Source organism: Zingiber officinale, chromosome 4A (genome assembly GCF_018446385.1).
Source record: "Zingiber officinale cultivar Zhangliang chromosome 4A, Zo_v1.1, whole genome shotgun sequence".
Classification (NCBI taxonomy): domain Eukaryota; kingdom Viridiplantae; phylum Streptophyta; class Magnoliopsida; order Zingiberales; family Zingiberaceae; genus Zingiber; species Zingiber officinale.
Window position 1 is genome coordinate 123,065,019 of NC_055992.1, and position 12,074 is coordinate 123,077,092.

At 38.2% G+C, this 12,074-nt stretch overlaps 2 protein-coding genes across 2 annotated transcripts; both read left to right on the forward strand.

Annotated features, from left to right (window-relative positions):
- Positions 1–3,558: 3,558 nt before the first annotated feature.
- On the forward strand, positions 3,559–8,295 carry LOC121970892 (pentatricopeptide repeat-containing protein At3g12770-like). Its single transcript, XM_042521891.1, has 3 exons — positions 3,559–5,824; positions 5,911–6,029; positions 8,267–8,295. Exon 1 carries the CDS (start codon positions 3,616–3,618, stop codon positions 5,776–5,778), a length of 2,163 nt encoding a protein of 720 aa, XP_042377825.1. The 5' UTR covers positions 3,559–3,615; the 3' UTR covers positions 5,779–5,824; positions 5,911–6,029; positions 8,267–8,295.
- On the forward strand, positions 8,267–11,532 carry LOC121970890 (WEB family protein At3g02930, chloroplastic-like). The gene is made up of 3 exons (XM_042521889.1): positions 8,267–8,391; positions 8,693–9,041; positions 9,113–11,532. The coding sequence occupies exons 1-3, from the start codon at positions 8,372–8,374 to the stop codon at positions 11,261–11,263; spliced, it is 2,520 nt and encodes an 839-aa protein (XP_042377823.1). The 5' UTR covers positions 8,267–8,371; the 3' UTR covers positions 11,264–11,532.
- Positions 11,533–12,074: the final 542 nt, after the last annotated feature.

Consider the following 12,074-nt stretch of genomic DNA (forward strand, 5'->3'; position numbering starts at 1 on the left):
AAAATTAAAAAGAATACATATTTATTCACACTGTGTTTAGCGCCGGGTAAAGGTCAAGGGGTAGGATGTTTTTTTCATTTTTTTTTAAGTATTTAAAAATTAAATTTATTTTTATTAATGAACAGTTGGCGTATAAATACTTGATTGCACAATGAAAAATTCTATGATACTTATTCATGCTGCATTGCACACCTAAAAACTTAAAGGCGAAGAAAGCCGGTGGATAAGAGTAGAAATAATCTTTTTTCTCAGCTGAATAATTGTTTGAAAAATGAAGAATAATCCCACAGTGAATTAAATTGGATTTTTTAAAGTCAAATTTAAGCATAAAATTGGATTCGATTTGAATGATACAATAGTTTTATTAGAGTTTCGACTTTTCGTGCTGACATATCTTATTTATATTGAATCATAATTTATAAAGTTTGTGAATGATGAAAGATCCTCTCTTTCTCTGCATATTTAATTTGCCATGGATGATCAATGCGTTACTAATGTATAAAACCATTGAATCGCTCATTCGAACATTTAAGCGTTGCTGAAGAAAACACGAATCTTTCCGAGTCATTTGGCATCTGGACCACTTAACTCAGCCTCCCAGCTAACCTAACTTGTCCAACAATTCATCAGACAGATCTTAAAAAAAGATTGTCCTTGGCTCTTTTTATATATATATATATATATATATATATATATAGATCAAAGTTCAGTCCATTGAATTTTTAGATTCATCCCTACCTTTAATATATATTTTTAAGATTGTGTATCCGGTCAAAATCAGATCTAATGGATCGAAAATCAAATAAATCGAATTTTTTTTTTTAAATTAATCGAATCGATTGAATTTTTTTATAAAAATCAAATCAACTGAATGATTAATTTAATTTTCGACCGAATTTACTAAAAATTTAAAATCTTATTCAGTTTTAACTAAAAACTCATGATTTTATTTAATTAATTATATTTTTAAATAAAAAATAATTAAATTAATATTTTTATTTGATTTATTCGATTTAACTGAATTACAAAATTTAAAACTAAGATAAAACCAAATTAATCGAAAAATAAACTATTTTTAAAAAAAAATTGAAAATCAAATTAACTAAATTTCTAAATTCAGTTGGTTTAATATAATTAATTTAATTTTACTCAGTTGGTTTTATTCATCCTATGCTTAAGCTCGGGACCCATCCAAGGATCAAGGATCATTTTAATTTTATTTTTTATATCCAATTAATCACTCCACCATCAGTTATCTCTCGTCTATTACTCTTATATATTGTTGGTCGCCTAGCAATAGTGAGAATTGGTGAAGAGATCCGTGGAACTTAGATAGAAAATAAAATGGTAGCTATTCCGACGCTCGAATTAATTTCTGATAGAGGAAGGAGAATAAAAAGAACAGTTTGGGATTTTTGATGTGTATATGCATGTACCATGCCTATAGTATCGATCTACCATTTATAGAGTAGTAGTTGCATTACGATATTCTCCATGTGTTCCGAGATTCTCAATAACATTATCCACGCCTCCTAAATAAATAAAGGCGTTACCCATCATTTTGGATAATTTTCAGACTAAACAATTATACTATCCAATCTTCCGTGAGCGGTGGCTAACATTCACCTATGAATGGGTTCTCTTCAAAGTCCGAGAATCTTTCAAGGATTCTGGGAGTTAGGGACCCGTTTGGGGTCAGAATCCTTTCAAAGTTATCTTTCAGGGAGTTCCGGACACATCCGGAATGACAGATCCCTTCAAAATCAGAGAATCTACCAGGGAGTCTGGACACTGTAGAATTAGAAAATAACTCCCAATTGATCTAACTGTTAACTGAATAGGACTATTAACTTTTGGTGCCGTGGCCCCGCTAATTATCTCCTGCATCGTATATTTCTCTGGTAATTCAATAAATGACATATCTCACTACTAACCTTATCACCATCATCGTGGCGTGCTTCAGGCACCACGAAGTCAAAAGGAAGGCAGAGAGCGGTGCAGGGTTGGTGGGGCATTAAATACGCTCGATCGAGTCCAGTCACGGCGACGTGAACAAATGGAGACTTTCCATGAAATGCTATGCTATGCTGTGCCATGCTAGGCTATGGAAACATTGGGCTTAAGTAATCAATTAACGAGTTTGTTTGTCAAAGATTAAGACAGGTGCTATGTCTGCGTAATTAATAGTTTAGAACTACAATTCCAAATGGCAGCATCTTTTCTTCAACAATTCAATAAAATACAACAATTAATTCTTCACACAGCATGGATACCACATGCAACACAAAATGGTATAACTTACAATACGAGAATCACACATGAATGAATGCATGAATAAATGAATGAATGTATATGAAAGGAATGTGGCCGGTGGCGACCGTGCTTACGGAGAGATCTTCTGCTCGAGACGTACATGTCTGCATTGTTCCTACTTGTCTACTTTGGTTAGTTGAGATCATTAATGCATGTCTTAGGTCTCCATTTTTTTTTGCCTCCCACGTTGCTCTTGATGAAGGGCAGGATGTCGGTTGAATTTTCAGAACAAAATTAAGAAATGAAAACCATATTGAAATTTATATGTTTGCAAAATTATGAAAAAAATAATAAAATAAAATAAAATTATTATTAAAGTCCTGAAGTTTAATTGAATCTCCGGGCAGTTTTCTACTTTTTAATATTATGTCTCGAAAGAAAGGTTTACTATAATATATATATTAGAATAAGAGATTTTAGACTATGTTTCGGCTCTAAATTCATTTTTTTTTATTAATCATGAATTAATTTACTAAACACATCCAAACTATACTATCATGATGCATGTTCTTTGTAAATAATATTATTTTGATAATCAGAGAGCAAAATGATAAATTTTAATTTTAATGGACAATATGGAAAATAAAAGATTTTAGATTTAGTAAGTAAAAATAAAATATACAAAATTTAACTTTAGTAATATTAATTATGGTAATATATATTGTTAAGATAAAAATAGCAAATTACTTATAATTGAGAGCTTTAAGTATATAAAATTATTTTTACAAACAAATTAAAAATTGATAGAAATATTTTATATAGGATACAAATTAAATAGTTGAAATGTAAGATAGTGTTTTCTGTCATGGTCAGATCTCATCTAAAGTTTAAAAGAAAATTTTATAAAATGAAAATTAACTTTTTTTATTATATAAAATTAAAGGGGGTCAAGTTGTCACTCATATATCTATTGTTCGATACCCAATTAGATTTTTAGGCTGTTGAATAATTAGATTATGAAGTAATCACATGAAAAAAATGGAAATTATAAAGATAAATCGTTAAAGTGAAGGTGGGAAGATAAGATAAAAAATAAAAATATTTAATAATATGGAATACTGTAAAATTGAGAAGTCTCTCCTCTCTTCTCTGGGAAAAAAAAATGAAAAATTATTTCTTTTCACTCTTCTCTTTAAGTTTTTAGGCCAAAAATAAATAAATTAAATTATAGTTTTCATCCTTCTTCTCATTCTCTCTAATTTACTTGTTCCGTAATTACAATTAAAATTACAGAAATGTCCCTCACGCAGTCAAAGTCCGTAAACACGAAAACTTGACCATAGCCGCCATGCCAGCGCCGGCATGGCGGCGATTCTCTCTGCCTTCCGGCGACCGCCTAACTCTTACCGCTTCCCATGCCCGCTAAACTCCTCCAAGTTCACCGCTTCCTCCTTCCCAGATGTCTCCATGCCCGACAGTGGCGGAGCCGGCGGCGATACCATCGACCGCGTCATCTCCCTCCTCCCAGCCGCCGCCCACTCTTCCCACCTCCACCAAATCCATGCACTCATTATATCCGCAGGACTTCACCACTCGCCCTTCGTCGCGGCCAAATTCCTCCTCGCCGCTCCCGCTGCGCACCAACTCCCGCACGCCCGCCGGGTGTTCGACGAGATGCCCCACCGAAAGGACGTCCTCCTCTTCAACGCTATCATCCGCCTCTGCTCCTACCACAACGCTTTCCGAGACGCTCTGCATTTATTTGCCGAGATGATTCGCTCCGGCGTCATCCCCGATGCCTTCACCATGCCTCCGGTGCTTAAGGCCTGCGCTGCACTCCCGTCCCTCGCCGCCGGCCGCGCCGCCCACGCTCAGGTGCTATCTCTCGGCTTCGATTCCGACGTATTCGTCCAGAACGGCCTCATCTCCATGTACGCCAAGTGCGGCGACATCGCCTCCGCCCGTGCCACATTTGATCTGCTAAGTGTTCGAAATGTGATCTCTTGGACTTCGATACTCTCAGGTTGCACTCAGAATGGATTCCCACTTGAGGCCCTTAAGGTGTTCGACAGAATGCGAAGAGAATCGAATGCTCCTCCGGACTTCATAGTTATCGTTAGTGTCCTAAAGGCTTACATGGATGTGGGTGACCTGGAGCTCGGAAGGTCTGTCCATGGTTTGGTGATCAAAAGTGGGTTTGAAGATGAACACGACCTGATCATTTCTCTCGCCGCAATGTATGCGAAATGTGGGGAAGTTCTCGTTGCGAGGTTGTTGTTTGACAGTGTTCGATCGACTGATATCATCATGTGGAACGTGATGATCTCTGGTTATGCCAAAAATGGTCATGCTGCTGAAGCCTTCCAGCTCTTCCGCGAGATGGTCTCAAGAGAAATCAAGCCCGATTCGATATCGCTTGGATCGGCGATCTTGGCTTGTGCACAGGTGGGATCTCTAGAGCTGGCAAAGTGGATGGAGGACTACACGAACAGCACTGAGTTCAAAGATGACATTTTTGTGAACACTGCCATGATCGACATGTATGCTAAATGTGGAAGCATAGCTCACGCCCTCAGGATGTTCGAGCATGTAGTCGACAAGGATGTAGTTGTTTGGAGTACCATTATAAAGGGTTACGGATTGCACGGCTGTGGGCATGTAGCTATCAGGTTCTTCAATGAGATGAAGCATTCCGGAGTGAAGCCAAATGATGTTACATTTATAGGATTGCTATCGGCTTGCAATCATGCTGGGCTTGTGGAGGAGGGTTGGGGTTATTTCCACTCCATGAGAAGCCATGGGATTGAACCTCGACATCAACATTATGCATGTGTTGTCGATCTCATTTCTCGTGCTGGGAAGCTCGAGCAAGCGTTTGAATTCATCAAGGGAATGCCGATGGAACCCGAACTGACGGTGTGGGGTGCATTGTTGAATGCGTGTAAGATCCACGGGAATGTGAGGTTGGGGGAGTATGCAGCCAAACATGTTTTTGCTCTAGAGCCTCTCAATGCTGGGCACTATGTGAAGCTCTCCAACATCTATGCCTCTGCGGGCATGTGGAGCGATGTTGCCAAGGTCCGGGTGCTGATGAAACAGAGGGGTGTGGTTAAGGCGATTGGGTGCAGCACCATTGATCTAAAAGGCGAGCTCCATTCGTTCCGTGCTGGGGACAGGTCGCACCCGAGAATGAATGATATACTTGCGATGCTCGGTGAAATGGAGAGGAAGTTGAAGGAGTCTGGATTTGTTCCTCACTTGACTTCTGACTTGCATGACTTGAACATGGAAGAGAAGGAAGTTTCTTTGTACCATCACAGCGAGATGATTGCGATCGCATTTGGTCTCATAACAACCGATCCTGGATCAACGATCATGATCATGAAGAACCTTCGCTCTTGCATGAATTGTCATTCTGCTACGAAGCTCATATCTAAACTGACAGCGAGAGAGATAGTTGTTAGGGATATCAACAGGTTTCATCATTTCAAGAATGGCCTTTGTTCTTGCAGGGACTACTGGTGAAGCCTGAAACAATGACAATGAAGAGCTCATTCAAACTGTTAAGCAAGTATAGTCATATACACCGAATTTGCAGCTTCATAATTGTGATTTTATAGTTATTTCGATACTAACCAAAATGTCTTTGTTCCACAGATAGCTGCAGCAGCGGGCTCTGCCCAGGATTCAAACAATTCGAAACTAAATTTTTTCTCAAAGGATAAGTGCTTCTCTCTAATGATCTGAGTGCAAATTTCAATCCAAGATATAACAAGGTAAAGCATGTAATAGGAAAAAAAAAACTCCAATAGTATTTTGAACATTTCTCCTACAATGAACTTAGATCTTGAATACAAGAACACATAAACAAGAACATGGTTTGCATGATCTAAATTATGTAAGAGAAGCATGTTGTTTATTAGTAAGAGCAATGTCTTAACTTTGAAATATTGTTTACCTTTCAAGGTGATCTAAACATAATCAACATAAATTTATCTAAAGTTGACTTGCCTTAATTTGTTTATTTAATTATCTTAAGTTGACTTGCCTTAATATGTTTCCTCTAATTGACAACTATTGCTCAATTGATTATCAGGTTTTAAAATTGAGATATTGGTTGAAACAATTGCAGTTTATGCTTTTTCGCCTTTTGCTATTGCCAATTTTTAATTGTTATACCATCATTCATATAAGTTTTTTTTTTATTTAATTTATCCTTTTTATAATGCATTTACAAGATTAAACATGTGTTGTTGGCTATTGGTGAAGCAAATAGTCGACATCAACCATGTGTTGTTGGCTTGACTTGAGAAATATACACTATTGCTTGCTCATTATTGTAGCCCTCTATTAAATGCTAAATCCATCGCCTCAATTATTGAACTGTGAGATAGTGAGATTATACTCTTAGTTGTTTAACACTGTTTTAAATTGAAGATGTCTCAACCATACTCGGTTTGGATACAAGTCCACAAAGGTAATTCTCAATATGTGCTTTGTCAAGAGGTAGGCCACCTATTCTTTGAATGATATATAAAATAGAGTTATCATCATCCTGTGCTTTGTTCATTTACAAAATATATTGATAGTAAAGGATTGTTCCTCTTAGTTGTTGGCTAATATAGTTTATTTTCGTGGTAGTTAGTTTATGAGGAACTAACGCAACTACTATTAGTGAGATTTAGTAGTTGCTTTTGGCTTCTTTTGCCCATAGATGAGAATCCAAATGCATGGATGGTTGTGATCACATGGGTTCGAGGGGTAAATTGGCTCTGTTCGATTTGATTTATTGACTCATCACGATCATCACTTATTAAATTCATTTGAAAATAATTGTTAATGGTCATTTGTTCCATGAGTTGTTAAAAGAAACTCAGAAAAAGATGGTGCATTTAGTAGGAACATGACTATTTGGTATCTTCATCCATGTGCATTCCATATCTTATACCAAGTCTCTTCCACCATGTGATGCCAAAGAAGAATCCATTCTATTTCTACTCTCCCTCAATTACAAGTATTTCTTCTTCTTCGTCCTTTTTTTTAATAATTGATTTCACCAAGCCATTCCTTTTCAAAATGCTAGTTTTTAAAAATTATCAAAAATTAAATGGCCATCTTAGAACAGTTATGCTCAAAGTTTGTCTATCTTATAGTAATATCAGAGTTGGAATCTTAGTATGAACGAATATTTTGAAGGTCTGACTCTAAATGTACAAGTTGTATTTGAAGACCATCTACTTTAAAATTAATCCGACTAAACCTAAGCATTTGAATTATAAAAAAAATAATACTGTTTTAATAAACTTTTTTTAAAAAAAGTTAATACACATTTTTTAATCCCTCAGTAATAATTGAGAAGTCATGTGCCCCTGTCAACACAAACAGAAGTTTCCTTGCAGAAATCCTCACTGGGATCTCACACACAAAATCCAAGACCCCAACTTGAACTAAAATAATATGATAGAAAAGAAAAAAAAGAAAAAGAAAAAAACAAAACATGAAGAGATTGGTCTCCAACTTTCTCTATGTTGTAATAGTAAATAAATTAAAACCAATATAGTAGTTCTATATGATTTCCTTCCCCTGTTTTCTAACTTGGCATTTATTTAGAAATAACATTTACAAATTCATTTATCTGATTCAAAAATTAAAATTAAAATACATGAAAGAGCATTGATGATCCTAGACAAATGTGCATGAGAATTGCACAATGCCCCTGGACCTAGAGTTATAGTGCAATGATAAAAGATTGGACATCTCATCCCGAGCACATCATACAGTTTGAAAATTTTATAATACTGAATCATCCTCCGAAATCATTTGTACTTTCTGATTTATGGTCCGTGAAAATTTTTCATAAAATCTAAAAAAAAATGAGAATTGCACAAAATGTATCACATTATTGTTTTTCAAAGACTACTATAAATGTTCGCTGCGCCTGTTTTTTAGTTGTTAGCGGGGTGATTCTTGCGGGTTTTCTTTTTCTGCATTAATTAGTTGGTTCCTGGTTCAGTGTGCTGATTGCCCTGGCTTTACTTTCTCCATCTCCGATCCCCATTTTCCGTCGCTCTCCGACTGATCGGCATCTTCTTCCCCGCCTTCATCTCCGTCGGCGGTGATGTTGAGCTCCAAGGCTCGGTAAGTTTCCGTTTCTTACTGGATCTGATCGATCGTTCTGCACAAGCTGCCATCTTTCTCTGATTCTAGTTTTTTCTTTTTAATCTCTTTTGTTGGTTTCTATTGTACCTCTGATTCGTTTTCCTTTTTCATTGTTCAATGCTGAGTTTATCTATTCCCATTTAGCCTTCAATTGTGATATCTATCGATCTTGATATGATGAGCTTGTTAGATGATGCACCGGTGCATGAAATGAATTGCATTCTACTTCTTGTTTGTCATTTGGGTGCGAGAAGAACTCATTGAATATACCATCGAACAGATCTAGCATACCTGAGGCCTCAAATGGCAAGCCTCCATCATCGACGACCACCAGGGTTGGCAAGGTAGCTGGAAATGGATCGACCACCAAGTCCGATTCCACATCGCCTTCTTCTGTGGCAAAGCTATCTTCTCCTCTTCCAAAGTCACATACTTTTGACCGATTTTCTACTTCACCAAAGCTTCACGCTTTGCTTGAGCGATCATCAAAGGCAGTTGACTCAAAAACGACAATCAAGAGCAGCATGCCTTCTCATTCTTCTCCTGCAGTGAAGCCTCGCCCTTCGGTTGACAGATCGCCAATTTCTGTCGATTCCAAACCAACAATTAAGACCACTTTCTCTCTTGATGTGAGAATTCTGATTCCATTCTTTAGCAGTGTTTTTCATAGCTTTAATGGAGATCACAAATTTTGTTTCAGAAGCCACAGCGATCATCATCGAGAGGCACCGAGCTGCAGGCAAAGTTGGATGCTCTTGAGGAAGAATTGCTGAAAGCAAAGAAGGAGCTATCTCATGCTGAGCAAGAGAAGATCCGCATCACTGGGGACTTGCTTGAAGCTACGAGATTGGCTAGTAAGGCCGATGAGAAACTCCAAGAGGCAATTATTTCTAAGGATAGTGCTGAGAAGAGCTTGGAGATTCAGAAATTCCGCACCGATGAGTTGGAGCAAATGAGCATTGAAGCTGCACAAAAAATGGAGGCAGCGCATCAGGAAGAACTTGCAAGTATCCAAGATCAACGTGCTATGGATATTTCAGCACTGCTGTCTATGACCAATGAACTGCAGAAAGTGAAGCTTGATTTAGCTAATGTTACAGATGAAAAAGATGCTGCCCTGCGTGAAGCTGATGGTGCAAATAAGACTGCTAGATCGAACTCGGAGAAGGTCAAGACCTTGTCAAAAGAAATGAGCCACTTAAAATCCTTGCTTGACTCCAAGCTGGATAATATGAATAAAGAAGCAGGAGAGCGTATTAAGAAGTTGAATGCTGATACCAATGCTTTGCAAGTTGAGCTTGAAAGAGCTAAGACAGCTGAAGAGAAGTTACCCGAGATGGAAGCACTAGTTGGACAGCTCCGAATGGAGATAACTGATGCAAAGAAAGCTACAGCAGATGCATCCAAGGAAGTTGGAGAACTGAAAGAGGCAGTGACTTTGTTGGAAACTAAGTTGAAGGAAGCTGATCAATCTAAGAAATCTGCAACTGAATCTCTTGAGACTGCAAGAGAAAAGATTCATGAATGCACCACTTTATTGCAAGATGCTGAAACTGAGATTGCTGATCTCAAAAGGAAAGTCAAACACATGGAGATTGAAGTAGCCAATTGCAAAATTGGACTCAAGGATTCAGAGAGAAAGCTTTATTTGTCAGAAGAAGAGGTAATGAGCCTGAGTGAGACGGTTACAGTGCTAAAAGATGAGGTTAAGAAACTGGAGGAGGAGAAATTGCAGGCGCTCGGCAAGGACAAGGCTGCTGCTTTTGGCATTGAGAAACTGTTGAAGGAGAAGGACAAACTCAATGATGAACTTAAGACCAGTAAAGATGAAGTGGAATCTCTTAAAAAGGCAATGGAAGATTTAGTTTCAGCATTGCATGACAAGTCTAGTGAAGCCAGAGAAAATCAAGAAAGGCTTCTAGCAGTGCAAACTGATATGGATGATTCTCGGGTGCAGATAGAGCAATTGAATTCAGCTTTCAAGAACACTGAAGAGAGATACGAGGTCATGCTCGATGAAGCAAGATACGAGATAGTTTGCCTCAAGAAAAATATAGAGAAATTTGAAACTGGAATGGATAATTATAATGCTGAATTGGGTGCAAAAGAGCTAAAATTTATCAATGACATCAAAAAGTTTGAAAATGAAGTTGCTTCCCTCAAGATTGAAATGGAAAAGGTTCTCACTTCACTCAATGCAGCAGAGAGAGAAGCACAAGCTGCAAAGGCAGATGGAGCCGAGATGACAAGCAAGTTGAAACAAGCTGAATCTGCAGCTGCTGCTGCATATCAAGCAACAGAAGATGCAAAGACGGAGACTTTGGGATTGAAGGAAAGGCTGTTGGACAAGGAGAATGAGTTACAGAGCATCGCTCAAGAAAATGCCGATCTTCAGATCAAGGAAACTGCTGCCCTGCAGAAAATCAAAGAGCTTTCTTTGTTGCTCGAGGAGACCATGGCCAAGAAAACTGATGTGAAGATTGAGCTACCGGAGAATGAAAATGAGCACAATACGCTACCAATCATCATTTCTCAGGATGGACCAAAAATGAATGAGGAGAATGATAAAGGAAACTACAACGACGATGACGAAGATCACACAGATGTCATGCCCAAGGACTTCAAATCAGAAAAGGATCATGAGACAGAAACTGACGACGACGATGATGAATCAAGGATTCATAACTATTATGGTAGCCTTGAACAGACAAATAGTATGGCAGAAAGCATTGGCCCAGGGATACACTCATTCTCCAACATGCAGCAGCAGCCCAAGAAAAAGAATGGAATGCTACATAAGTTTGGGCATCTGCTGAAGAGAGGAAGCCAGAAAGACAAAAGCCATAAATAGTACGTATATCTCATCGAATCAAATACTCTACCTCTCATGCTTTCAGGTTTAAGGATGGATTGGGCTTTCTGGTGCTTGCATTGAGTTACTGAAGTGCTTGTCTGAAAGCCTGTTACAATCAAAAAAGAAAAGAAAAAATTAGGTTCAGAAAGAAGGAACATCGCTACTCTGCTTCCATAACATATTCAATGAATGGAATGTAATAAGTGTTTGTTGTATGAACAGTTGTGTTTTATTTATATATTACAGTCTGAAGTTATTCGTTTCCACACCCAAATATTCCAAGGGATTGATCTATTTTCATTTGCATGATTCAAAACTACAGATTATTTATTTGGGAAAAAAAAGATAGAAAAGATTTAAGAAACGCACAATTCAGTCTCGGGATAAGATGAAGTCTATTGCTTGATTCTTGGAGAAGACCTTGTCATTTTCGTATTCAATTCCTTCCTCTTCTTTTTTTTATAGATCCCCTTTGCCTTCCTCTCCTTTCGGGACCTTCAACGGCTCCAGCACAATCCTGTCGAACTTATCCTTGATCTTCCTCGCCCTTTTCATTTTTCTCTCAGCGGATCCACTCACAGATGGAAGAGCATGGTTGCAAGGCTCCTCGTCCTCCTCTCAATTCGCCATCTCCGCTCCACCATTCTGAGATGGGCTCTCGGAGATCGTCGGAGGCGAGATGGTCCGACGCTGCTGGATCTCCTCTCGCTGCGCTCGTAGCCTCTTGACGGAGCCCTCGATGCGTCCCTGGAGGCGATGGCGATGGCGATGGAAGCTGAGGCCACCCATGGACCAGTGGGCCTCGTTG

Bases quoted from the DNA above. Each gene is read 5' to 3' on its own strand.
- LOC121970892 (XM_042521891.1), top strand. From the start codon at position 3,616: ATGGCGGCGATTCTCTCTGCCTTCCGGCGACCGCCTAACTCTTACCGC.
- LOC121970890 (XM_042521889.1), top strand. From the start codon at position 8,372: ATGTTGAGCTCCAAGGCTCG. The intron at 8,392-8,692 runs GTAAGTTTCCGT...ACCATCGAACAG, and splicing joins ATGTTGAGCTCCAAGGCTCG to ATCTAGCATACCTGAGGCCT. The intron at 9,042-9,112 runs GTGAGAATTCTG...ATTTTGTTTCAG, and splicing joins AGACCACTTTCTCTCTTGAT to AAGCCACAGCGATCATCATC.